We start from the raw sequence: 27,954 nt of genomic DNA on the forward strand, positions 1-27,954 counted from the left end.
CTCTCCTGAGTTATCCGTATGGTGTCTCAAAAGTAATTTGTTACTTTCTAGGATTTTGATGATGTTGGACAAGTGCCTACTTTTCTAATGGGGTGTCAGCTCCCACCTGTCTTTTTGTTTTTGGAGGGTCTAGGAAAGCAATACCTTTTCCAAATTATATGTTTTATTCCCCAAATCATACAGTTTTCCCCCAAGCAAACAATACTAAAGTTAGAGATGGGGGTCCAGAGTTGAGGAGAAGGGATAGAACACTTGATATCCTGGAGAAAGGAGGGCTGATCAGAGGATGGAGGAGGCTGTAGGTAAAACTTGCTGACTCATGAAAATGCTCAAGTCCAATTCAGGGTCTTCCAAATCCAGTTTCAGGAACTTATCCACCAAGGCCTGGCAACTAAAGTGGAGAGGGTGTTGGGGGAAGAGTATGTTTGGGTTTCCTAGGGGAGAAGGAACTGAGGAACGTGGAAGATGGGGTTAGACGCTTACTTTTCCAGCTGATTCTCCTTTAAAAGTCCTCTATCAGGCTTAATAGGTTTTCCTTTTCCGATTAACTCTGAGACCTGGGAATGGAAAGGAAGAAGATAGGGTGGTCAGGAGGTAAGTGCTGAAGATTTTAGAGACCAGATGCCTGGGTCCCAGAAAGGAGTGGGGACTCAAGGGGGAAAGCACGCTGTGGATAAGGGAGCTTGATGCAATGTTCCATTACCTCTAACCCACGAGTGATGAGTTTAGCTGGGAGTCCAGCCTGGGCTGCTGTGTGGGAGGCATGACTGGCATTTGCAACACCTTCTCGGACCTGATAGAAGAAGATGAGGTCATTTCCATCTTCGCAGGTCTCCATGGTCTTGTGGAAGAGAAAAATGGAAAATCTATCACATATCTTATTTTTCTGAGTGTTATGGATGAGTTGCTTCTTTGAGAGACAGAGGAAAGAGGCAACATATTTCCCTGCCCTCAGGGAGCTCCTAGTCTGACTGCAGAGACAAAATCTCTACACTTGGGAAGCTCCCAGTATGATGGTGGAAGCAAGAATTCCCATCCTTAGCTTTCAGTTTATCAGAAGAGAGGATCATTGCTCTTAGAAAACTCCCAGACTGGGGTTCTGAATTTTAGATATAGAAGATGCTTTCATCTAAAGGGTAAATTGGTATCCTCACCAGATACTCTACAAGGGGTCCAGGGGGCAACAGCTGCAGCTGAATGAGGCTCAGAAAGTTGGTGGCAACAAAGATCTGGGGACAGCTGGGCCCTAGGGACACCCAATGTCTGAGCACAGAAGCCAGAAGTGCCAATCCATCCACCTGGGGAGGGATATAGGTGAGCAGAATAGGGGTAACAGGTCATGTCCAGATCTAGAGTTTCCCTGTTCCTCTAGCCTGCTTTGGTCTCAGTCTTTCCCCTATCCCCAATCTTCTCCCTCCATTATTCTCTCTTGTCCCTTTTCTTTGAAACTTCCTCTTCCTTTCACTTCCATGTGGCTTTCCATTTCCTTCTTTTTCCCATTCACCCACTCCCAGTTCCTCCTTTTCCTCCCTGTTTCCCAGTCACTCCTGCCTCACCGTGTTAGTTCCCTTCCCAAACTCATCAATGAGGACCAGGGACTTCTCAGTGGCATTGTTCACAGCTTTTGCCATCTGACAACAGAAATGGAGACAGGATTCGTTTCATCCATTCTCCAGACTTTGCACTGGGTAAATCACCCCCCCCTCCACCTCCCACCCCCTCAGATAGGAAGAGAGGATGTTTCTCATATGCTGAGTGGTTTCCCACACACACACTTGTTTGCCACCTCTGGCTCCCTTTGCTCCCCCTGACCTGGTTGAGATCAATCATGAATGTGGAGAGACCAAGGGAGATAGACTCGCAGCTACGGATTCGGGTGAAGATGGCATCCACTGCTCCAACTACAGCCTTGCCTGCTGGCACAAAGCTCCCCACCAGAGCCATGAATGTAATCAGACCTATCTGGATGGTGGAGAGGAAAGAAAAGTAGTGGGGAAAGGAGTTGGGGAATGAGGAAGAACCAGAGTCTGTGGGCTGAGATCAGGGAGAGGCTAAGATACATGAAGAATTTGGGGGAGCTATAGAAGTGAGAAAAAATGGACAATGTTTAAGGTATGTGTATGGGGAACTGAACAATTTGTTCCCACCACCCCAGCCCCAAGATCTCTGCCCTAAGGAGTAGGTGTGCTCAGGAGGAATTGGGGGAAAGGAATAAAAACCAATAAAAAGAGAACCTGAGTCAGATCAAGGCACAGAAATGGAAAGCTCTAAGACATACTTGTGCATGTGGTGGGAGTGGGGGTAGATCATAAAACAGGAAGCCCCTCACTTGTTTAAGGTAGATGCTTTTTCCTGAGGAGTTAGGGCCTGTGATGACTTTGATCCTTCCTGTGTCCCCACCACTCTCAGCAGAGTTTGGTACGAAGGTACGGGAACACAGCTCCATTAGTGGGTGTCTGGGGGTGGCCAGGGAAATATTATGTTGCCTATACCTGACCTCTTCCAGATATTCAGGGAATAGTAATGCCCACTCATCCCTGTGACCCCATCTTGACTCCCACTATATCTAGTACTGACCTGCCTTCTTGTATTCTCACCCCAAGGATTTTAGGGGAATACTGGGGCCGTGAATAGCCATAGTCCCGGGCAGCCCCAGCCAGGGCCAGTAGGACATCTAGTCGGGAAGCAAGCTCTATCACTCGGTTCAGCACTGCCCCCCTGGACAGCACCTGGCACTGCAGCTGGTGCATCAGTAGTGTCTCTCCATCTGGGTGGGGAAATGGGGAGCCAAAAAGGGGAGGGCAGGAGAAAGGGTTGGGGAAAAGTGAGGAAGACAAGGGTCACAGAGAAGGGAAACATAGATATATGGGACCATATAGGGGAAGAGCTGATGGAGAGAGGAAAGAATAGGATTCTCTAGGTCAGCACCCAACCCTTCACTCACCTCTTATCTCACAGTGAAGGTCCCCCAGGACTGAGTCCAATTCCTTGGTTCGGGTACTTCGATAGTGTAGCTTCTCTTCAGACAAAAACTGTGGAGACAGGGGCTTGGACCCACACAACCCTTCTCCCTAGGGGATCCCCTTACCTCTTTTCCATTTTTAATTTTTTTCTACTTCTCTCCCCTCTCCCACCTTCTTCCTCCTCTTTCCAACCATTATTTGTCTCTCCACATTTTTTCCTTCCCTCTTTATTCTCTAGAAGCTTTTTCTCTAGAGCTTATAAAGATTAGGCTGTGAAGGCCCACCACCTCAGGCTGAGACAGAAACAGAACTGCCTTGGTCTTTAACTCAGTTCATTCATCACCATCCCTACCCCACACCCTGGTCCATAACTCACCTCATTCACCACCATCCCTATCCCGCACAGGACCAGGTTCTCACCATGAAATCTAGGCCCACAATCTCAAAGTCACTTGGATCTACCATAAATGGCAGGCGGGGGATAGAGAGAAGGAAGCCAATCTGGAGGGGTGAGTGAGGGCAAATAAATTTAGAGGCTATTCTAGCTATCCAAGGGGAACTCAAAGGAACTTTGTCCTCCATGTCTCCCCAAGAGGCTCGAATGTTCCCCTCAATGTCTACTGGGTTCACCCAGAAGCCTCTGAGTCCATCTATATCCCACCAGAATACAACTTCTGTCCCCTAAAAGCAGAGCTGTGCTGGAGCCAGCTTGAAACAGCATAAGCCAACATTAAATTTTCAGTGTGTGCATTTATAGCTTAGAAACTGGCTAACACTACAAATCAGAGTTTGATTTACTGTTTTGTCCATTGTCTAGACTTTAAAAAGTGATAGAAAAAAGGTCAACAATATAGATTAAACTGAACCGTGTGCTGGTATACTTTTTTTTTCCACTTGAAGAACTAGTTGTCTGTTTGTTTTGGTTTGGTTTGGTTAGGCAATGGGGTTAAGTGACTTGCCCAGGTCACACAGCTAGTAAGTGTTATATGTGTCCGAGGCTGGATTTGAACTCAGGTCCTTTTGACTCCAGGGCCGGTGCTCTATCCACTGCACCACCTAGCTGCCCCAAGAACTAGCTGTTAAACATTTACCAATGCACCATTGCCCCAAAGTGTCAGGATGAGTATAAAGGAGATGCCCCGATCATCCTTCCCTCACCAAGGGGATGTAGAGAACACAGCATGAAGGAATACGGCTATCCAGAGTCTCCAGCTCTTTCCGGGCAACCTCTGTGAGGAAACTGGGGAGTCCCATCAGCTTCCGTTTCTCTAGAGAAGGTAGTGATGAGTGAATGACAGATGTACTTATCACATATTCTCCTCGCTATGATGATGGAACTGTGACAATCTGCACATACCCTCTCTAGCACCTAGGACGGAGCTCTGCACATCTTTGCTATTGTAAAAATGAGGACTGATATCTCCTCCCTACACCCTTCTCCAGGTTTCAGGGGTAGAGGCAGGGAGGGAGGTTTCCAGGAACAACAAATATCCTGTGATCTATGTTTCAAGGAGGATGGGGCCCCTCTCTCACCCTAAACTCACTCTCATCAATATCTGGATCAACGTTGGGTCGGACAGTGAATCTATTTTCTGCAGTGCTGCACTCGAAGTCCACCTGGATGGGGAGAGCCCTATTCCTGTCACCACAGTCCCAACCCTACTTCCTATTCCTCCCCAGGCCTTGGGCCCTCCTGGTTTTATCCCTCTCCTCCATTCTCCAGATTCATCTCAAATATTCTGTAGCCCATCCCTCCCTGTTTCCAATCCCATTCTAGTTCCACCTTTGTTCTTCATCCCCCAGTTCCCTTGCTCTGTTTTTTATCCCTTCCCCTTAACCCACATCCTTTCCTGTCCCCACAAACCTGTCTTTAATATCCTGCCCTCCTCTGTCATAATTTCTCCCCTTATGCCACCATCCAGTCCCATTCCTCTTCCCTGTTCTCCCCTCTCCTCTTTTTCTCCTTTCCCTCACCACTTTGTTGATGAGGCAGGCAATATGATGGAGATCATCAGAAAATTCCTGGGCGATATCCTGGAAAAGCTGGATGGATTGAGGCAGAGATCGACAAGTATCTCGAAGGCCCAGAGCACTATACACTGTCTGTAGAGGAGGATAGGTGAATTATCGGGAGGGGGGTTCCCTTTTTAGTACACCCTGAAAAAGGTGGCAAAGAAAGATAGATACTGAAAAAAAGAAATAGTGAGACCAAGGTTGGAGAAAAAATAGGCCATGAAGAAAGACATATAAACAAAAAGACAGAGAGAAATACAGGCAGAGAGAGGCATGATTGGAATGAGACAAGTGAAGAAGGGAAGTGATGCTTGGGAGAACAGAGACTGGCAGAAATTGAATTTGGGTAAGAAGAGCTAAAAAGAGGAAGGCTTGGAGATGTCGAAGTTAGGACAAATCTTTAAAGAGCTCCAGCTAGGTGGCATAGTGGATAGAGCTCTGGCCTTAGAGTCAGGAAGACCTAAGTTCAAATCTGGCCTCAGACACTTGACACTTACTAACTTGTGCCTCACCAAAAAGAAAAAAAGAGCTCCTGCTATTAAAAGGTGGGGGGAGACAGTGTAAAATAATCTCTGCCCTTGGGGTATCTAGGTGGTGCAGTGAATAGAGCACCAGCTCTGGAGTCAGAAGGACCTGAGTTCAAGTCCAGCCTCAGACACTTGACACTTACTAGCTGTGTGACCCGGGTAAGTCCCACTTAACCCCAACTGCCTCTCCAAAAAAAAAACCCCCCAAAATAATAATCTCTGCCCTCAAGAAGCTTACATTTTAGCTAGAGAAATACAACTAATGTACATAGATATTTAAATATATTTAAGGATTTTATCCTTAGTATGAACATTCCCCTCTATAATTCAATCTTATATAAACATTCTTAAACAACTGTATGGCTGAAAAAGCTTCTCTAAGTTTTGCTTGGCTGATCCTCAGACCACAGACATAGAGTACATTATGGAAAGGAATACCTCTAGGAGGGACATGGTTGTTTGCAGAGGCCTCTGGGGAGAAGCTAGGTGAACCCATACTCAAAGTTTCCAGCTTGATATGATCTGCCAGGGCTTGTGCTTCAATGGCAAGACCTTTAAGAGCTCAATGAGGTATGGCATGGGAGCAGGATCTTAGTACATGAAGCACAGAATAATTGATTACTATAGTATAAGAGTATATAATATATAGTATATTATATATAGTTCATAATATAGTATAATGTTATATAATATATAGTATGCATAATAGTATAGTATGAGCAATGCAACAAAAAATCATTTGGGGAGAAAAAGGAGACTTTGGATGCCTTTTTTGAAGTCCTCTCTTGGGGTCTCAGTTTCCTTATCTGTAAAATGAAGGAAATGGACTAGATGATCTCTCAGGCCCGCTCTAGTTCCAAGTCCCATGTTCCTATAATTTGTGTAAGTCAGGATAGCTGAGGAAAGCTTCATGGGGGGAGGAACTTGAACTGAACCTGGAAGGTTGATGAGGATTTGGATAGGCAAAGGAGGGCCTTCCAGCATGAATACAATAGCACAAAGATGTTGAGCAAGAATGAAGAGCTCTGTGCTAGGTATTGGGGGATACAAAGTTCAGAGAAGATAGAACCCTAGACCAAACAGGGCTTAGTCTAGAAAGCTCTCTGGACCCCAGAAATTAGGGGTTAGGGTAGGAGCAAAGAGTCACCCAAGAATGGGGGCAGCAGGGATCCTTACCTTATAGAGAATTTTCCAGTCGCTGACCTTGGTGTGTGACAGGACCATACGTCTCAGGATAAGCTACAGACAAACCAGACACCTGTCACTGCCCTCTCCTCAAAGGGACCCCAGCATCCACACTTCCAGGGTAGCACTAGTCTCTCCCCTTATGCTGCTTCTCCCACCTTCACCCTGGGCAAGCTGGCTTACAGGCACATTCTTGATGTGGCTCAGGAGTCCATGCAGGGTCAGTGCCATCTCTTGGTTCTGGGGTAGCAGGAAAAACTGGATAACATCCAGACGGGAATTCAGTTCCTCTATGTCTTGGGTTGGCCGCATTAACCACAGCCTGGGTGGCAGGCAAGAAAGAGACTGAGTCTATCTTTTCTCTGTCAGTGGGCTTCTGGCTCAAAAGTCAGTGTTACAAAATGTGTGTCATTGAGATGACACACTACAGTGTATTTGTGTGGCTCTGTATTTGCATTCCAAGTGTGAAGAGAAGGAACCTTTCTACCACCTACTACGTGCCAAGCACTGAGCTAAGCAGTTTTTACAAATATTACCTTATTTGATCCTCATAACAACCCTTCGAGGTAGGTACTGTTATTATCCACATTTTACAGTTGAGGAAACTGAGACAAACCAAGGTTAAATGACTTTCCCAGGGTCACACAGCAATTAAGTGACAAAGGCAGAATTTGAATTGAGGTCTTGCTGACTCCAGGCCCAGCCCTCTATCCATTGTGACACCCAGCTGCTAAGAAGCAAAGGAAATACTACAAGGGACAGCAACTCATAATTATATCCTAATTTAGGGCTGACAAAGCTTTCCTCACAACAACTCTACAGTATAGTTGTTAATATGTGTGGGGGACAGTGTATGTGTATCCCAGCTAGAAGGGGCCGGAAATGCCAGGGATTTTAAGTGTTAAACAGGAGGAAGGAGAACATTCCAGCCATGGGGGCCTGGAGATGAGAGATGGAGTATAGTGCGTGAGGAACAGAAAGTAGGTCAATATGGCTGAATCATACAATGTATGGAGGGGACTAGAATGGAAGATTAGAAAGGAAGGAAGGGGCCAGATTGTAAAGTGCTTTAAATGCTAAACAGAGGAGTTTACACATGATCCTTGAAGTAATAGGGAGCCACTGAAGTATACTGAATAGGGAAAGGGATGGGGAGAGATAAGATCAGACATTCACTTTAGCCAAGTCACTTTGGCACCTTTGTGTTAGGGAGAGAATTGAGGAAGGGAATCCAATTTTACGGCTGCTGTAATAGTCCAGGCAAGAACCGATGAGTACTTGAACTAGAGTGGTGTCAGTGTGAATGGAGAGAAGGGGAGATTGTTGGGGGATGTTGTAAAGAAATAAACGACAAGATTTGGCAATTAATTTCATACATGGTATGTTTCAGAGAAAGGAACAGAGGATGACACCAAAATTCCAAAGAGGAGTAGGACAGGAAGGATGATGGTACCCTCAATAGGGAAGAGGGATGGGCTTAGGGGAAAATATGAGTTCTGTTTTAGACATTTTGAATTTGAGATGACTATTGGACATTCAGTTTGAAATGTCTAATGAGTAGCTGGCTGGAATTCAGGAAAAATAGCCATTAGATGGATAATTAAGAGACTATTGGTAACTTTGGAGAGGGCCATTTCAGTTGAATGATGGTGCTGGAAGTCAGACTGCACAGGGTTTAGAAGAGTGAGAGGAGAGGAAATGAAAGCATCAATTATAGATGGATTTTTGAGGAATTTAGGAGAAGAGAGATAGGGTTAACCATAGCAAGCATGGTAGAAACTAGTGAGGGTTTTTGTTTGCGTAGGCTGGGGGACATTTTGGTCTGTTTATTGGTAGCAGGAAAGGTATTAATATATAGGAAGACATTAATGTTTTCAGAGAGAATGAGGATTATGGTGGAGACAACCGGCTGCAGAAGATGATAGGGGATCAAGGGTATTGGCCTTGCAAGCAGAAGGGCTCAGAGACTAGAATGAAGGAGATAGTGGGAAATGATGAAAGAAGGATGAGATGACGAAGAAGGGGGAAAAGGAAGCTTGCTTTGAATGGCCTCAATTTTTTAAAGTATGAAGTTACATCTTCAGGAGAGAGAGTTTGGGTAGAAAGTGGTATTAGAAGCTTAAAGAAAGAAGAAAATATTTAGTATAACCACTGTGGTGAGTGGGATAAGGAATCAATTATCAAAAAGTATCAAGTTTGCATTCTGGAGAGCAATTTGAAACTAGGCCCAAAGGGTAATCAAACTGTGCATATCCTTTGATACAGCAATACCACTTCTAGGCCTGCATCTCAAAGAGATTGTAAAAAAGGGTAAAGGACCTACATGTACAAAAACATTCATAACAGCTCTTTTTGTGTTGGTAAAGAACTGGAAACTGAGGGGATGCCCATCAATTGGGGAATGGCTGAACAAGTTGTGGTATACGAATGTAATGGAATACTATCATGCTATGAGAAATGATGAGGGGGCAGCTAGGTGGTGCAGTGGATAGAGCACTGGCCCTGGAGTCAGGAGTTCCTGCGTTCAAATCCAGTCTCAGACACTTGAAACTTACTAGCTATGTGACTCGGAACAAGTCACTTAATCCCACTGCCTAGCAAAGAGAGAAAAAAAATTAGAAATGACGAGCAGGCGGATTTCAGAAAAACCTGGAAAGACATGAACTGATGCTGAGTGAAGTGAGCAGAATCAGGAGAACATTGTACACAGTAACACTAACACTTTTCGATGATCAACTATGATTTACTTAGCTGTTTTCAGCAATACAATGATCCAAGAAAATTCCAAAAGGCTCATGATGGAAAATATTATCCATATCCAGAGAAAGAACTGATGGAGTCTGAATGCAGATCAAAGCATAGTATTTTTGCCTTTTTTTTGTTTTTGTTTATGTGGTTTTTTTCCCTTTTGTTCTTTCTTCTTTCACAGCATGAGTAATGTGTGAATATATTTTACATGACTGCACATGTATAAACTATATCAGACTGCTTGCCATCTTGGGGAGGGGGGAGGGCAGGGAGAAAAATTTGGAACTCAAAATCTTTCAAAAAATGAATGCTAAAAAATGTCTTTACATGTAATTGGAAAAACTAAAATACTATTTTTAAAAAAGAACCTAAAAAATACTAGATTTGGCTTGCTATAGTGAAAGCCTAGTTGAAATTAATTAATATAAATTTTAAATGGATCTCATCATCATAGTTTCCTGATTTCCTCCCATTCAATCAGGAGAGTAAGAGTGAAGGATGTAGATGGCAGGAATGATATAGGGTTGAGATTTGACAAGGCATAGTCAGTGATAGGACAAGGGAATGAGGGACCCAAGAGTAAAGGAAAGTAGAGAGTTAAACTGGTTCACCAATTGGTCAAGATTGGGAAGGAGATGAGAGTAAACATGGTAGGAATGATGGAATAAGATAGTACTGAGGGACTGGAGGAACTGAAAATAACAGTAGGGATGGAGTAAGTAAAAGGAATAAGGCAGAGGGAGAGATGGGAAAATAAAGGATTATGACAAGATAAAGGAATTTCAGGGTTCTTGATCATAGAAATGGACCCTTATGGGTGATAGTTAGATCAAGATCATCCCTGCGTCAAAGCTTGGATGACGTAGAGGAAAAAGTCACGGCAGTTGAGTACATCTCACAATGTCAATATCTTAAGTGTTTCGACATACATGTTGTGTGTCATTCTGGGTGTCCAAGTCTGGAGGAATGGGGCTGGAATGATTCTATTAGTTTATGGAACTATGTGTCTATACATATGCTAGAACTCATGTTAAGTAAGATCACAGGACCCCAGGGGGATCTTGAGATCTTGGGAGGGGCTTTGGAGATCATTTAGCCCCACCTCTTCCTTTTATACATGATCAAACAGAGGGAAAATGACTTGTCCAAAGTCTCACAGCTAGTAACGACAGTCACACCTTCTGATTCTCAATCTAGTGGTTTTCCACTATGCTCTATCTGGCATTAGCCAGCTCACTGGTGGCTTTTGTTCAGGCTCAGTTCATCCCAGAGTCTTCGGCTATCCTGTATATGGTTTTTGCGGGGTGGGGTAAAGGAAAGATGAAGAATGATTACCCTATTCAAAACCTGTTTTGTATCAAAGGGCATGTCTACCACACATGTTAGGTTGAGATCAGAAATTTGTTCCTAAAGCCCTGGAAAGGGTGTTGGTTATGAAATTACCCTATTTGTTAGATGGCTCATTTTGAGTATCATGGGTGGCAGCAGGTTGTAGTGGAATAAGTCTCAGGAGAGCCATGTATTTAAATCACAGGTTTGACACTTATTAATTCTGGGACACCCCTGCCCTGGATCTCAGTTTTTTAATCTGTGAAATAAGCATAAAAATATTTGTGTTACCTGCTTCGAAGTATTGTTTTAAACTACTGTACTCCCAGAGAGGTAGCTGGGAACGCAGAAGGACCCTCAAAGCAGAGGATCCATATTCAAATCCCACCTCTGATGCTTAATTTCCCTGAGCTTTGGATTCTTCAATTGTAAAATGAGGGGGCTTGGAGAAGTGGCCTCTGTGGTCCCTTCTAGCTCTATAATCCACCTTGTAATAGCAAGTACATGTAAATCAATTCAATTAATCAAAATCAATTCACCCATACTCATGGATTCAGATTATTAGAACTGAATAGGGATTAGAACCAGATCTATCACTTTAATAAGAGAATTCCCTAAAATAAAGAAACTCTTCCTCTCCAGCTTTTTGTCTTAGAGCAGTGTTGTCTAACTCAAATAGAAACAGGGTCACTAAACAGTACATAGGAATCCCTGTGGGTGCATATTGACTTACTGACCACATCTTAATATTGTTTTATTATATTTTTAATTTATTTTGTTCAATACTTCCCAATTACATCTTAATCTGGTTTGAGACACTCAGTGTGTTGCTAACCCAGCCTATGGGCCCTGTGTTTGATAGCTCTGAATTAGAGTACTGAGAAGCTATTCAATTTGTCCAGGGTCACACTCACATATAGTCATTATGTATCAGAGGAGTATTTGAACCCAAAGCTAGGTGGGGCGCAGTGGATAGAGCACCTGGAACCCGAAAGTCAGAAAGGCTTGAGTTTGAATCTGTGTGACCTTAGGCAAGTCACTGAGCCTCAGCCTGCCTCAGTTTCCTCATTTGTAAAATGGGTATAATAATAGCACCCACCTTCCAGGGTCATTGTGAGAATCAAATGAAATAATAATAATTGCAAATTGATTAGCACAATGCCTGGCACATAGTAAGTGCTATATAAACTTCAGCTATTATCCACTATCCCAGGGGTAGGGAACCTACAGCCCCCAGGCCACGTGTAGCTCTCTGGGTCATCAAGTGTGACCTTTTGACTGGATCCAAACTTCACAGAACAAAAGGCGACAGGTTCCCCACCCCTGGGTTATCTAGCTGAATTTCTTCATTATACAGATGAAGAAACAGGTAAACATTTGTGAGTGGGCGGTGTAAGTCTAGGTTGCTAGGATGAGTGTGTATAAACTGTGATGAGTACTAGTATAAACTATGTATTTGCATTCATGTATAATATTATTGTATATGTATGTGTGTGTGTGTGCGCCATGTTGGTGGTTTTTATGTATGTCCTTTATGGCTATTTATTGCCCATATCTGTACTCATGCATTTTCTATGTGTAAGTGCTCAGTATGTATTATTGTATAGCATGTATGTCTGTGTATACTAAGTGGTTTTATTTGTGAGTGTTTGTATGTAAGATAGCTCAGTGTATCATTAAAGACACAGAAGCCTAGGTTTCAAGTCTCCAACTCGATGACCGTTACCTGTATAACCTTGGAAGTCAGTGGACATTTCTGGGTCACAGTTTCTTTATTAAAAGAAACAGAGATAATAATCCCCGCCCTCCCTATCTCCATGCATATCCCTTACTTTGTCCAGAAACTCTAGTAGAGCTTGTATTGTTTCTCCCACCATTTCCTGCTTTCTGTGGGTGCTACATCTGGGGATTAACAAAGCTAGAGTGGGGCAATGGCAACTTCTTCCCTATTTTGCCACTGGGGGCTTTCAATGGGTAGACACATAAAATTGGTCACTTTTTTCCCCCAATGAAAAAAATATTTTTTAATGTTGAAAAATATGACAATGGATGTGAACTCATTTTGTTAGTTGTAAATGGCTACACAACTGTAAGGTTTTGTGATTCTAACAGACTCACCTGAGCAATTTTTCACCCCATTTGGAGCGGCAGCGGTTGAGAATTCCTAAGAAAAAGGAGTAGGTGTGTCAGGCGTCTGAGCAGGGGAGTGGGTGTGTCAGACCATGCAGGGGCCTGACCTAGCAAGGAGATTAGGGCTGGGGCCCTAGTGTTGGTGAGGCATACTCAGGGGCGTTCCCGGATTTAGGACACAAAGGGAGACAGAGCCAGGTGCCAGGCCACATCCTGAGCCAGCATCACCGGGTGTTGGAAAGGGGCAGGGCTGGGTGTACACACGTACACACACACACACACACACCCCACAGAATTTCACACACCTAATTTCACATAAAGATAGCAAATACATACATGACAAAATTATATACAGAGAGGAAACACAGATATGAGAGTAAGTCAGAACAGAAGAAAAGTCATAACTTAACAGAAGAAGCAAAGATAATGAAAAGACATATAAATCAAATACAAATAGCTACACTGCTTTTCTTCATCAAAGAAACACTGAGATTCATAAGTACAGAAAAGCTCTCACACAAAGGGGACCCAGAAACTGATGGATAAACATAATGAGTGAAATGGCACACTGCTGGCAGCTAAGCACTAGCCTTCACATACACAAGCACACAAAGCAGACAAAGCCTCTGTGAGGGAAGTGAATTAATGCCCTGCGTTTTCAGGGAGAGTGGAGGAGACACCACCTACCAAACAGGCTGAGCCCCTCCTTCAGTCCACTGGCCACTTTGTATACCGATGGGTGGGTCTCACTCTTAAATATCTGCAGGACACTGTGGGGAACAGTTCAGGGAGGGAGGGAGAAGGAAAGTATAATCTAGGACACCAGATGACATGCCCTAAGGGGGTGAAGAATATATGTAGGTGGGGGTGGGACACACAATCCTGGAATCCAGAAATAGGTTCTTCCTTCAATTGCCTTCCCATCCCCTTTAGAAAAGATGATACACATCTGTTTCCACCCTCCAAATCCCTTCTGCCCTCCTCCTTCAGACAGACCTAGGGTTAGAGAAGGAGCCTCATTAGGCTTATTAGAGCATTAGGGATTTAATCCTTCTTTTCACCTTCCCCTAAGACCCTTCTGTCTCTATATCTCCTCACCTATACGTGTCCTGGTCTATGCTCACGAGATCTTTCCTGAGGATTGGAGACAAAGCAAAAAGGCAAGTGAGTCTGGAGAGATACCTCTTTTTCTCAATGTCATCTTAGCCTGGAGTCTCAAAGTGAGGCCCTTCTGTGCCCCCTGTTTTCCCTTTGATCATCTATGTGTCCCCTATGTTGATCTTGCATTGGGGTAACAACACAAAGTCTATGTGGAAAAAACTTCCTAAAAATTAAAAGCTATAGAAAGGTGAAAAAAGCTGCCTCATGTAGTAGTGAGTTCCCCATCACTGAAGGTCTTCAAGTAGAGGCTGAATGATGTGTTGTCAGATGGGGGTGTTGTACAGGGGATTTCTGCTCAAGTATAAGTCAGTACAGGTGGCTTCTGAGATCCCTTACAACTCCCTGCCCTCTATCACCTTCCCCTAGTCCTACCTCCCCACCCCACCCCAACACATACACACTTTGGGTGGGTTACCTACAAGACAAATTTCTTGAAGCCTAGAATTGGTACACTGACGCTGCCATCTTCCAGTTCCACACTGACTCTTCTCCGATTCAGAAACTTAAGCAACCCTCCCAAGGCTTGTACCTAGTGATAGTAGGATCAGTGGCCCAGGAAGAGATGCGTCAAGTTCCTCTGAGGTCATTGTGGGGGACTGTATGAATGCTATGGGAGCTTTTCTAGGGATGGGCTCCCATGGCCTCTGATCTGGTCTGGGGCAGTTTTCTTCCCCCCAGACCAACTTTCCCTTCTGCCCCCCTAAAGGACCCTTCTAACCATGAGAGGACAATCAAATGGGATGATAGAAGACAGGAAGAGGATTTTCTCAGTGGATGTCAAGGATTCTGGCATGAAGGAAAAGTTACCAGAGAGGATGCGCTGTTTGCTGATTTCTAGACCTGTGGGGATAGGGTGATTGGGAGAGACAAGTCACAGAATGTCAGAGCTAGTAGTGTGTTTAGAGACCATTTAGTCCAACTCTTTCATTTTAGTCCTGGGGTTGGGGGAAGGAGGTAGGGAACTCTGGTGATGATGATGGGGATAAGAAAAGAAGCTAAAGAATGAGATGGTAAGGATGGGGCTATCGAGGCAGGACAAAAGTTATGGGTAGGCTGATACCAAAATCCACGTGGGGCAACAGTACAGTTTCAGGGGTCCCCAGCTCCTTGTGTTCAGGTGAGACTTCAGGAGAAGCAGAGAAGAATGACTTCAGCTTGAGGCCCCAGTTTGTCTCCTTCCCCCCAGCCTTGAGCAGACATCTTCAGCCTCCCCCAAGATTCTGCCCTACCCTTCCTAGACATACCTAGTTGTCTTCCAGATACATCAGCCCTTCCCGGGATGTCACTAGTCCTCCCCCCAAACCTCCAGCTCTCAGACACCTAATCTCCCAGACACCAAAGTCCTTTCCACATATAGTCAAAATTCTCCCTTAATCCCTCACCCAGGTTCCTCAGAAACTGAGCCATGCTCTCATTCTGCTTGGCACTTGTGATGATGGATCTTGGGCTGATTTCATCCACAACTTGGGAGAAAGCAGACTGGTTAATAAATGGACCTTCACCTTTCAGTTCAATCTAGACGACCACCCCCTCTCAGCCAAAGCATTTACTTTGGTCCTCCCAAAAGCCCATTCGCACGTTGGAACCTGGGCAGGAAGGCCAGGCCAGGAACTGGGAACTTGAGGAGGGAGGGCAGTAAAGTTATCTGGGTGGAGATTCTCCCTGGAGATCTCTTATAATACTCTGCACAAGAAGGGCTGAACAGGATGATTTAGGGACAGGCATTATCATGCATTCATGAGTATATGTGCAGTCCTGGCACCTCCAGAGGACTGTTCTCACCTCTCTGGAGAAGTTTGAGGTTATCACAGTCAGGGGTGTCTGGCAAGAAGTAGATGGTGGAGTCAGCGCTGTCATAGTAGACTATGCCCAGGCATCCAGAATGCCACAGCACACACAGGTAGGTCTGCCAAAGAAGCATCCATTGTCATCTCCAAACTCTCAGCATCCCCAACTCTCCTCTGGGAGATTTAGGCCCCTGGTTCCCAATGACACCCCTCTGCAGCTCCCCCCCCCAACACCTCTGCTTGTTCTTCCTCTTCTTCCTCTCCATCCTGGAGGACTGAGGGGCAGAGGGGAGCAGAAGGTGCTCCTGCCCCCTGATCCTGGGGGGTGATGTCACTGGCTTGGGCCCCCAAGAAAGCCATGGTTCTTGGGGACTCTGGGGGTCTAGAAAAAGAGAAAATGTTGGCCTGAGTCTTCCTTTTCTTCACCCAGCCCTGTCCCCTCTCCAGAAGTTCCCAGATGAGAACAAAGCTTCTCTTTAGGGAATTTGAATTTGAGTGAGGAGACACTCAAAGTGTGAGCCATTTTACCCGAAGTTCCAGGAGGGCAGGGACCAAGTCCTCTTTACTTTATATCTTCTCCCCCTCCCCCAACCTGGCACAGAACCCTACATATACTGCAAGTGCTTACTAAATGCTGAATCTTTAGATTTCAAGATTAAAGGGAACTCATCTAGTGCATCCCCCTCAATTTTACAGGTGAAGAAAGAAAGCGAGCACCCGAGCAGTTGATTGAGTTGTCCGGGGTCACACAGCAAGTCTTTGGACTCCAAAACCTGTGACCACTACTGCACCGTAGGCTTGGGTTGGCGTTCAGGCCTTCGTGGAGGAGGATTGTGGGAAATGGCATGGGGAGGGGGCGACTCTCAGGAGGAGGGGAAGCTGCCCAAGGGCTTTGGGGCAAAACCGGCAGAGCCCCTCCCCGGCTCCAGCCCGTCCTGTTGACTTTGGAATTTGCTTTTTTTTCTGGAAGTTAGGGAAAAAGGCCACAGGAGGAATTAAGTAATGTAAATAAACACGTAGGAGCCCCCACGTCTCCCCTCTGATTCACGTCCTCCCAGCCCTTCTTCTTAGCATCGGCCACACCCACAGGCTTATCTCTAACCCCCCCAACCCCGCGCTCCGAGTCCACTGCGCAAGCGCAGCTGGGGTACACAAGGCAAGGGCCTGGGGGTGGGGTGAGTCTGGGCGGAAGCTCTCTGGGCCCGGGGCCGGGTGGGAGGGGGGGTCGGCCTCTTTTTTTTTTTTTTTTTTTTGGTGGGGGGGTCGGCCTCTTCTTCCCAGACTAGGAGACGGAGGCGCGTGACCCCGGTCCGAAAGCTGATTGGCGAATCCGCACTCGGGGGTCGGGCTCCGCTTTCGAACTTCCCGCCTTTTCGAGTGGGGGGGGAGTCTCTTGGAGCTGGAATGGAGGACATGCGTGGAGACCCAGAGAGCCGGAGAGCTGGGGAGGGGAGGGGAATTCTTAAAGGGGCAGAGGCCCCTGGGAGGGAAAAAATACCCTATGTGGCAAATAAATAAACAATACTTATCAATTAAGTAATACATTAATGAATGAGTGAATAAGTGAGTGGGTGAGTGAATAAAGTAAAATTCCTGGGTTTATTTTAAAATCTGCTCATCTGACCTAAAAAGCAAAAGATGTGTGCCTTTTTATGTCCCCAAAGTCACTAAACTGTGCATACCCTGTGCCCCCAGCCAATACCAATGTAAGGCCTGTGCCCCAAAGAGATCCAATAAAGAAGAAAAGGATTTCTATGTGCAAAAAGTACTAGTACTGGCAAAGAATTGTGAACTAAGGGGGTGCCCATCAATTGGGGGATGGCTGAGCAAATTATGGTATGTGAATTATTGTTCTATAAGAAATGGTGAAGGGGATGATTTGGGAAAAAAGCTGGGAAGATTTGTATGAACCGATGCAGACTGAAGTGATCAGAACTAGGAGAACAATTTATAAAAGGGAAATACTGTAAAAACAAACAACTTTGAAAGACCTAAGAACTCTGATCAAAGCAGTGACCAACTCCAATTTCAGAGCATCGATGATGAAAGAATCATTTGAAGGAATTCCCTGACTCTTGACAAAGAGGTGATAGACTCAAGATGCTCAGAATGAGACATACATTTTTGGACCTTGGATATTTTTTTTGCTTGACTATGTATATTTGTTACAAGATTTTTGTTTTTCCTAAGGGGGAGTCAGTGGAAGGGAGGAAAAAAAATGCCTCCTAATAAAAAAAAACAAACCATAGTGTAAAACATAAAGGACAATAATAAAAATGAGAATGTGTGATTTTAGTCTTTTTGTTATAATATTGATTTTACTTTAGAAATGAGTTTGCCATTCTTTTTATTGTTATCATGTCCAAATATATCCCTCTCCTCTCCTCTATCCTGAGAACCATCCCTTATAACAAAGAAAAAATTTAATTTCTTTTTTAATGTCAAAGAAATACATATTTTATAAAAAGCAGTTCAGCAAAACCTAACTCCTCAACCAAGTCTGATGCTATGGGCAATATTCCAAGAAGTGAGGGAAGAGCATTTTCTCTTCTTAAGAGCCAAGCCTGGTCTTTATAGATGACAGCTAAATTCCAAAAGCATTCCAAAAGTAAGATTATCCCCCTCTGACAGACAAGGTGAGATGAGTTATAAAGATAAGCGTCTGCTTCAAGTCCCCCATTTTTACCACTCACATAATGTTGCTTTCCAGTACAGAGCACATGCACCGCACCTCTTCCCTGGAAATTAATCTCAAAGCTAAACTGTAAATTGAGGTCACTTCTCCATTCTCCCAAGAATTTCTCCACTCTTCCCAGATATTCTTTCTCAAAATACCTACCCTTACACCCTAAGTGGGTACACTAGTGTGCTGGAGCTAGACTGTGCAAGCTGGAAAGAACCAATTACTAATTTTTAGTGTGAGCATTTACACTTGAGAAATGTGCAAATGATACAAATCACTTGTTGTTTTGATTTATTCTTTTAATTATTGATTTAAATTTATGGCTTTATCATATTGTTGGCTGTGTAGACTTAAGAAAGTGATGGAGAAAATGTTGATAATGTAGATTATATGTAGTGCATTTTACTTTTGGTTATATACCTCCCAAAGTCCCCTTCCTCTTTTCTATGTTATGTCAACTGGTCAAAAGACTTGATGATCTGATGAAGAGTGAAGTAAACAGAGCTGAGAAAACAATATACATATAATGATCACAACAATATAAATGGAAAAAACTCAAAAATGAATGTTGTAAAATTACAAAGAACAAGCATATGTTTTCAAATCTTTTCACTGTATTGTCAGTTTTGCTGATTTTTTTTGTCTCTTCTTCCTCTTTATTTCAAAAATATTATTTGTTATTATATGGGATAGCTTTCTGGAAGGGGGGTGGTGAGGGATACTGTGAGAAATTTTGGTGATGTAAAAACAAAAGATACTAATAAAAATTAATTTTAAAAAGAATACTTGACAGAAATGAGCCCTGAAGGAAGGGATGGAAATTAGGGAGAGTGTGAGGATTTGGGTCACTTGGCATGAGTAAGGGAAAAGACTAGTAGTGACTGGAAAATGCTCTTGAGAGAGAGGGGTGGGAGTGAGGAGATTTGGGTTAATGGTTACCCTGGGTGAGTTATGGAACAATAATAACAATGTGGAAACACGTGGGAGGAGGGCACCAGAGTTAGGGAGTGTCAAATCAGAGGGCCACACCTTGGCAGATTAATTCAGATCTCTGTGAGGATAGATTGAGGACGGCGTTTACAGAAACTAGTGCTGAGTTATAGAAAGGTAAGGAAAGGTGAAGGAGTAGAAACTGGGAGATTAGGGAAGGAAAAGGAAGAAAATTTTTTAGAATGTGGTCTCAAGGGGTGTGGGGTGTGTGTGTGTGTGTGTGTGTGTGTGTGTGTGTGTGTGTGTGTGTGTGTGTGTGTGTGTGTGACAGACAGGTATGGAAAGAAATGGACAGAGGAGAGGAGAAATAAGGAAAAAAGGAAGTGGAAACAAGAGGAAGAAATGTGTCCAGAAATGGGATTTGCCTCTGATGCCAAAATTCAGAGGTGAAGCCTCCTACCCTCAAATTCATGGAATTTGGGTGGATGTCCTAAGGAGAGGGTGGCAGTTGCTTGACAATCAGGGGAAAGTTTAATAGTCCGTGGCTGTAGGCCAAAGACAATATTGATGATAAAGACAGCTGAAGCTGCTTTGCTAGATGGGGGTGGGGGAGGCTGGGATGGAGAAAGGGAGCTGGAAGAGGCTGCTTGACCAGTTTTAGCCTGGTATGGTGCCCCATTCCTTTGCCACTCCCTCACTGCCCCTAACAGGGGTCATCTGTTTAAGACCAAATACTTAAGTGTAAAGAATACGGGATTCCACTGTCTTCACGGGAAAGAAGTGTAAGCTTTGGGAATCATCCACAGGCAGCCTAAAACACACTCTAAAACAGTTTGGTTGATCCTTGTGTCTCTGGTTTAAAACATTCCAATCTAGGGACACATTATCTCTAACTAGTGAAAGGGTACTAGTTCTTTCCAGGCATAGGGAGAACAGGGGAAGGACATCTTTAAGCCATAGCAGAAGCCAACAACTGTTACTTTCTTTCATGCTACATCCTCATTTCTCCTTGTCTCTGAAGTCTCCTCTTCTTCTTCTTCTTCTGACCCCTACTCTTCCTCCCCAGAATGAGCCTCTCCACTTTGGAAGAAGAGGCATTGGTTCTTGAAGGGAAACGGGATGACTGGGTTAATACTAGGAAAGTAGCAGGGGAAAGGAAGGTCCAAGATCTGGGATCCAGGGATGGTTGCAGGGAAGACAGGTTCTGAGGAAACACTGTGAAATATTGGATTTCAGGAGGATGAAAACTTAATCATCACCCTCCCACCCCTATCACCGAGTGTAGGTTAATGGAAAGCTCTCTGAAGTTTTTCACTGTTAACTTTTCTCACTATATCTGCCTGGTTGCTTTAACCCAGTGTGGGACCAGTAAAGCAAACCTCAGGGTTCCGGTACATTTTTATAACTCAAGCAATCATATACCCCACCCACTTCATCACCCGTTCTCCCTGGACAACCAGTCAACGCTAGGGATCAGTGGCTGAGGAGTGGAGAGGATGAGAGTTCTGAGGGCGTCTTTCCCCTTGGATGGGGCCCCTTGGTTCAACCTCCAGATCCCCTCTGCACACGGGACTCAATTGTTTCCCCCAAACGCAGCACACTTTGCCTTTCTGCCAGCTTACTCCCCCACATATCTTATTCTAACATCTATGACCTAGACTACAATTCCAGCCACCTAGCGAGGAGACAGGTGTAGGAATGTGGTGGAAAGAAGCTCCCTTTCGCTTTCTGAAACACCCCTACCCCTGCTGTCCAAGGCTCCCTAATTCAAGGTGCCAGATTACATGTATGGAGTAGGGAAAAAACAGGGATTTTCAACAATCACAGAAACGAGACAAGAAGGAAGAGGTCTAGGGTTGGGGTCAGAGGAGCGAGGGCGTTTCAAGTACCTAGTTCCACTCTCTCCTTTCCCCAACCGGCACCCTCTCTGGGAGCTGGATTCCCTCCCTCCCCATTTCCAGGATCCAGGAGTCCTCCCCTCTTCTCCAGGGCGGGGTTGGTTGGTGAGTCATCAGCCCTTAGTTCTAGCCTGGGCGGGGGAAAAGGTAAAGGAGGAGCTGGGGGTGAATGGGGGATGGGGGAGGATCTGGACCAAGCTGGGGTGTCTAAGTGTGTGTGTATGAGTGTGCGTGTGTATTTGTGTGTGTGTATGTATGTGTCTTGCCTGGTGAGCTAAGAGGAGGAGTCCCAGACATTTGGAGGAAAAGCTCCCCAAAGTTCACAACCCACCTTCCCTCCAACCCCGGCCCCTCCCAGTTCCCCCAGCGCCTGCTGCTTCCTGGTCCCAGTCGCAGCCATGGCTGAAGAGCAGGCACAGGTCGAGCTGTTCGTCAAGGTAAGAACACCTCCTTGTCTGTCTTTCTATCCCTCACACACATCAAGGAGTTCAACTTTGCCCTTTCCCATTCTCTTCTGTTCCCTCTTCCCAGGTCCCTTTAGTCTCTTTTCCTTCCAAGCCCTATCTGGGCTTACCTCCGGGCAGGGAGCCTCAGGGGCTGGGTTTTTTGAGGGGTGGGGTGGTGAACGGAAAGTGGCACCCGGAGCCTTGAGTCTCTCTGACTCATCAACAACAAAAAGTTTTAAAAGTGGAGATTTTCAGATGTGTGAGAAAGGGAAAGTAGGAGAATAAAAGAGAGTTTGGAAAGCTAGGATGATGGGACGCGCAGAGCAAATCTGGGCTCCGAGGAATGAGGTGTTATATGGGGTGACTGGGGATTGTGGGGGAAAGAGGACTTAAAGCAGTATGGGGAGGAATTCCTCCCCTGCCACCATACACCCCAAAGGTTAGAGGTTAGAAAAGATATGAGGGGTTGTGGGGATGGGGGTGGGGCTGGGAGTGCAGGAGTAAGGCGTGGGGTCGGTAGAAAGAAGTGAGGAAAAAAGTGGTGGCACAAGGGTCATTCTTAGAGAAGGAAGAAGGAGGGGGCTCTAGGCTTGAGAAAGGTTGGAGAAAAGGAGAATCAGGCTGAAGGGAGAAGAGGGATTGATAGGAGATAAGCTTGGGGAAGGGAAGGATCTGGGAGAAACGGAAGGGAAGAATGACAGCAATTATGGGAATTGAGGAGTGAAAGGAAAGGGGTGGTAAGACTGCTGGAGAATTTGGGGGAATTGTCTTATGGAGAGATAGGGAAGGGTTGAGCTATAGGGTAGTAAAAAGAGGGAGAAATGAGGGTGATAGGTGAAGAGAAGATCAGAAGAAACTTCATTTCCATTTTTTCCCCCCTTTGTGATCAACTAGAGGTTCTTAGAGCTTTAGAAATCTAAGAAAACTCTTTCCCCACGGAGTCCCAGGTTTAGGTGTCTAGGTGAGGACTGGACTTTGGACTATTTCCCTTAGTCACCTATCTCCCTCCTTATCTCTCCTCTTCCTCTGCTCTGTCTCCCTGTCCACCCTACCCTGGGTAAGATGTCTCCCCTACTCTCTCCCCTCGGCTTCTCTCTGTTGTGTCTCTGTGTCACTCCCTGTCCTGTCTGGCCTTCTCTTTTCTGTTTCCTCTTTCCCCCCCACAGTTTCAGCCAGTCTCTCCTTTCTGCTTCTCCTCCCCACCCTCTCTCATTTTTCAGCCTCCTGCAGATAACCTATCTCTTTCCTTTTCTTTCCTTTCCTTCTGCTTCTTACATGCCTTCTCTTTTCTCCTTCTTTCCACCATCTCTTCTCTTCCTCTCTTTGTCTTTGCCCTCCTGCCACTCCCCCCCTTCCCCAGTGTCTGTGACTTGGTTTCTGTGTCTTCCCTCTAACTCACCCCCAAGTGAAGAGTGAAGTGCTGGCTTAGGCGTGGTCCTTACCTTCCTACTCTCACACCAGCCTCAGGGGCTATTTTTAGCCCAAGATCTAGTTGAAATTACTAAGAGAGAAGCTAGGGGCCTAGATGTCCCCTGGCAGAGGAGGTCTGAGACTAAGGTATCCTATGTGGCGTGTAAAAAAAAAGTAGGTTTTAATGAAAGAGAGGAACCATACATAAGTCTTAGGCTACCAGGGCCTCGGAAACTATGCCATTTTCCCTCACCTCCAGGAAGGAAGTGGGCTCAGACCGGAGACATAGAGAAATGAATCACCCTCAGTCAAGTGAGGGGGGGGGATCCCCAGGGGGATGAGGTCACCACTTGCCAATCAGAGGGTGCTGCCCCTTTTGGTGGCCCCTCTACATTCACCCATCCCTGGGCAGAACTGGGAATCCTCCTTCCACACCCAGCTGCACAGATGGTAGTAGAAGAGTTTTAGAAAGCCCTTAGGCACTGGGCACCAAGTTCCTGCTCTCTTTTTCCCATCCCCTGCTTCCTTCAGAATCCAGGCTACCAGCCCTACAAGCTTCTCCTTATAATACAGTCCTGACCCCCTTCCCTTGTATATGGAACCCAGTTCTCATCTTCTCAGTCCTGTTTCCGACCCCCAATAATTCTGACCTTTACCTCTTCTGAGTTCTAAGTTTTAGTCAGGAGTGTTCTCCTTGAAATAGTACTCCCCCAATCCTGTGTCCAGCCTGGCTCCTCTTCCAGAAATGACCAAGGGGACTGCTTTGGAGAGTTTGGTGCTGTTAGGGTAGGGGATTGTGGGGTCTTTGGACAGAAGGTAGTTGAGCTGGGGAAAAAACATGGTAAGCAAAATCAGGGGCAGAGCTGAAACACAGTATTTATATTGGAAAGAAGCATGGTAGGATGGAAAGACTACTGGATTCAGTATCAGAAGATATTCTGGAATCAGCAGACTTGGATTCATCCCAGCTCTGGTACTTTCTAGTTCTATGACCTTGGACAGGTCATTTCCCCTCAGTTTCTTTGTCTGTAAAATGAAGGCTTTGGACTAAATGATCTCTGAAGTTTCTTCTAGCTGTAATATTCTGTGATGTTAGGAAATGTTTGAAAATGTCACCCTAACTGACATCTGCCTCCCTCCCTCATGACTCACTATAACATATAACAACTTAGCATAGAATTCCTATGTGCCAAGAACAGACTTTTCCAGCATTAATATTTATTAAGAGTAACATCAAAGAGTGTCCCTCATACACACCTTGCATTGCCCCTGCCTTGTCCTGGCTCTTCTAAAGAAGCCCTTTCTGACTTTTGGGGGGGTACATTTCAGGCCGGCAGTGATGGTGCCAAGATTGGGAACTGCCCCTTCTCCCAAAGACTTTTCATGGTGCTCTGGCTTAAGGGTGTCACCTTCAATGTCACCACTGTAGACACCAAGAGGTGAGAGCCTGCTTCTACTCACTCCTGTGCAACCCCACCCTTTCTTTCCTCTCTCTTAGTCCTCTAGCTCTACTCTCTTTTCCTCCTCTATACCTCACCCATTTGCCCACCCTTCCTTTGCTATGCTGAATTTCTCTCCTGGAGGTTACTTCCTACAAACAAGCCTTCTCTCTTTCCCAGACTTGATCTCCCTACTCCCCTTACTTTTCCCCCTTCTTGTTCTCTTTTCTAGTTCCTTCCCCATCCTAAGTTTCTGACTCTCTGAAATTCCAAGCCACCTCCCCATTTCCCTGATGACTGGGTTCCTACTGCAGGAGAACAGAGACAGTACAGAAGTTGTGTCCTGGAGGTCAGCTCCCATTTTTACTGTATGGCACTGAAGTACACACGGACACTAACAAGATTGAAGAGTTTTTGGAGGAGGTGCTGAGTCCCCCTAGGTATGTATGGGGAACCTGGGTTGGGAAAGAGCAGAAGAATCAGGGGAATGAGGAGAAAAGTAGGGAGAATCTGAAATGTCTGAGATGGGAGCAGCTCCCAGGTTGTCAGGTATTACTTAGGACATCTCTTTCTTACTGCCCCATCTCCCACCTGATCTCAGGTACCCCAAGTTGGCAGCTAAGAACCCAGAATCCAACACAGCTGGACTAGATGTCTTCGCCAAATTTTCTGCCTACATCAAGAATTCAAACCCAGCACTCAATGCCAGTAAGTCTGAAGGTCCAGAGGCCTGGGTCCTGGTAGAAATGTGGGAACTGGGTGGACAAAATCAGAGACTGAGTGGAGGGCCTAGATGCCAGGGGAGAACAGAAGCTGGGAAATAGAAGATAGAAGAAGGGAAAAGATGCTAATAGTTTATAAGTGAGGGAAGCAGTGATTAACATTCTCTCCCCAACCTTGTGTTATAAAATCTCTCTTTTTTATAGGTCCCTGTATTTCCCTCCATTTTCATTAGCTGAACCCTTTGAATCTCCATGATTGCTTCTCCAGGCTTTCTGGTTGCTTAGGTCCACCCCATGTTTAATGGTTCATTCCATAATTAGGCATTTGGACCATTAACTGACTGCTTCTTTCTAGCTTCTTCTGATTAGCAATCCCTCATTTTTTTTTCCCTGGCCTACATTCTCTTCTGTCTTGATTTTTTCCTGTGAGACTTTCCCCACCATTTTGATCCCAATTCTTCAACAGACTTGGAAAAGGGGCTGTTGAAAGCCCTGAAGGTTCTTGACAACTATCTGACATCACCACTTCCTGAGGAGATTGATGAGACAAGTGCAGAAGATGAAGGTGTTTCCCACAGAAAGTTTCTGGATGGTGATGAGCTTACATTGGCTGATTGCAACCTACTGCCCAAGCTCCACATTGTACAGGTAGGTTGGCAGGAGAAGGAGGAAATAGCAAAGTAGCTGCTTTGGTGAACTCTCAGCACAACTGTCTTCATAAGGACTACCATCCCCTATCATGGTTACTCCAGCAGGGTGTCTCCTCAGGGGTGACTCACTTTCCAAGATAGCTGATAATAATATACGACTCAGTGTCCCTTGATCGTTCATTTCTGGTTTCTGCTTAATTGAGTTGGCTCCCCAGACTTTAGCCCAGAGGTTCTTAGCTGTGTGACCCTAGGCAAGTCTTAACCTCTTTTCTCATATGTAAAATGGGGATAATAGCACCTACCTTACAGTGTTGTGAGGATCAAATGAGATAACATATAAAGTGCTTCGAAAATCTTTATGTATTTTAATACTACTTTAATATAATTATTTTCCTCTGTAATCCTTTGTATTTTATTTTATGCATTTAAAAGCATTTTTGAGAAGGGGGTCCAGCCTACTAAAGGGGTCTGTGACATAAAAAAGGTTAAAGACTCCCACTTTAAGACTGACTGTTGGGGCAGCTAGGTGGTGCAGTGGAGAGAGCACCGGCCCTAGAGTCAGGAAGACCTGAGTTCAAATCTGGCCTCAGACACTTGCCACTAGCTGTATGACCCTGGGTAAGTCACTTAACCCCAACTGCCCCACCAAAGAGGGAAGAAAAAAAAAGACTGACTATTCAACATACTCATGATTACTACTGAGGCTGTCCTGTGGACTACCCTTCTGTCAAATAGATGGGGGATATCTCTTCCTTCTGGAGACTTCTCTCTGAGGTCTAGCCTCCATTCTTCCCATTACAATATAAGTCTGCTCCCCCTGGTGGAAGATAAAGCCTTTTTGTGATAATTTTCAAATATATTGGTGGCCTTCTTAAAAGAGGAGCCCAAAGTCAATCAATCAGCAAATATGTATAAGTTAAGCAGCAACAGCTGTTTTATTGGGGGTGGGGGTGGGGTTTGTCTTTAAAGAGCTAGCAATCTAGTTGAGAAGATGGAACATTCACACAAAGAGCTAAGGATATAAGGCAATTTACAAGTACTAAATGAGTGTTACTTAGTGCTTGAGAAGTTTAGGGAATATATCTCTTTTAATTGGGTTGACAAAGATTTCATAGTGAAGTCTTTTTTAGCAAGGCCTTAAAGATGAAGAGTAAGTAGGATTTGGAGGGGGACTGGAGGGGGAAAAAGAAGGGAAGGCATTTGAAACAGAATAAATCGGTGAGCAAAAGTAAAGAGTCAAGATAGTGGACTACTTTGACGGGTGGAGGGCTTGGGCAAGGGGATAGTGGAAAACTTGAGATAGAGGTTGGGGGCAGGTTTAAATTTCAGGCCAAAGAGCTTGGAATTTATTCTATAAGAGATTGTTAACGATTTTAGAGTTTTAGAGCCAGTAAGAGATATCAACATGGAATACGATGGACCTCCACTGTGGCCACCATCATCAATACAGAGCACCAAATAATAATGTATTTGTGTCTCTCCTCTTTTCCCATTAGGTTGTATGTAAGAAATATCGGGGATTTTCTATCCCAGAGGAGTTTCGAGGGGTGCAAAGATACCTGCGAAATGCTTATGCCAGAGAGGAATTTGCCTCTACCTGTCCAGATGCTGAGGAGATAGAGCTGGCCTATGAGCTAGTAGCCAAAGCCCTCCAGTAGCCATGGACAGAGCTTCTTTCCTCCTCTACCCTGCTACTTTCATAAATGGCTTGATAAGGCCAATGAACACATTTCAAGATGGCCACTGAGCACAGAATTTTGAAATAAAGTACAGAAGGGCAGGGAAGGTTGTTGGGGAGCAGGGTGGGGAGGAAAATGAGTGGGATTTTTTTGGAAAGGGATAGGATGAAAATATTTCAATAATAAAACAGTTAAAATACAATGATGTTTTTATACTGGGTGTTAGGAGGCTGGAAGCCTGGGGCTGGTAGGAG

The 27,954-nt window shown here is 45.0% G+C and overlaps 2 protein-coding genes across 2 annotated transcripts; one reads left to right on the forward strand and one right to left on the reverse strand.

Moving 5' to 3' along the window:
* Positions 1-145: 145 nt before the first annotated feature.
* On the reverse strand, positions 146-16,913 carry MSH5 (mutS homolog 5). The gene is given in 26 exon segments (XM_020974272.2): positions 146-391; positions 484-557; positions 704-841; positions 1,155-1,298; positions 1,557-1,631; positions 1,813-1,962; positions 2,330-2,456; positions 2,578-2,767; positions 2,945-3,032; positions 3,384-3,464; positions 4,122-4,231; positions 4,508-4,580; positions 4,938-5,066; positions 6,680-6,742; positions 6,872-7,010; positions 12,884-12,929; positions 13,583-13,665; positions 13,994-14,029; positions 14,476-14,585; positions 14,775-14,896; positions 15,117-15,179; positions 15,439-15,519; positions 15,839-15,962; positions 16,078-16,225; positions 16,561-16,588; positions 16,591-16,913. Coding segments are annotated over 26 exon segments (2,634 nt in total). The 5' UTR covers positions 16,691-16,913; the 3' UTR covers positions 146-279.
* A 4,621-nt stretch (positions 16,914-21,534) lies between these two features.
* CLIC1 (chloride intracellular channel 1) lies at positions 21,535-27,902 on the forward strand. The gene is made up of 6 exons (XM_020974326.2): positions 21,535-21,791; positions 24,540-24,649; positions 24,964-25,089; positions 25,251-25,357; positions 25,838-26,019; positions 27,518-27,902. Exons 1-6 carry the CDS (start codon positions 21,753-21,755, stop codon positions 27,677-27,679), a joined length of 726 nt encoding a protein of 241 aa, XP_020829985.1. The 5' UTR covers positions 21,535-21,752; the 3' UTR covers positions 27,680-27,902.
* The last annotated feature ends 52 nt before the right edge of the window (positions 27,903-27,954 follow it).

This window comes from Phascolarctos cinereus, unplaced genomic scaffold (assembly GCF_003287225.1).
Source record: "Phascolarctos cinereus isolate Bilbo 61053 unplaced genomic scaffold, phaCin_HiC Scaffold_5;HRSCAF=322, whole genome shotgun sequence".
Lineage (NCBI taxonomy): Eukaryota > Metazoa > Chordata > Mammalia > Diprotodontia > Phascolarctidae > Phascolarctos > Phascolarctos cinereus.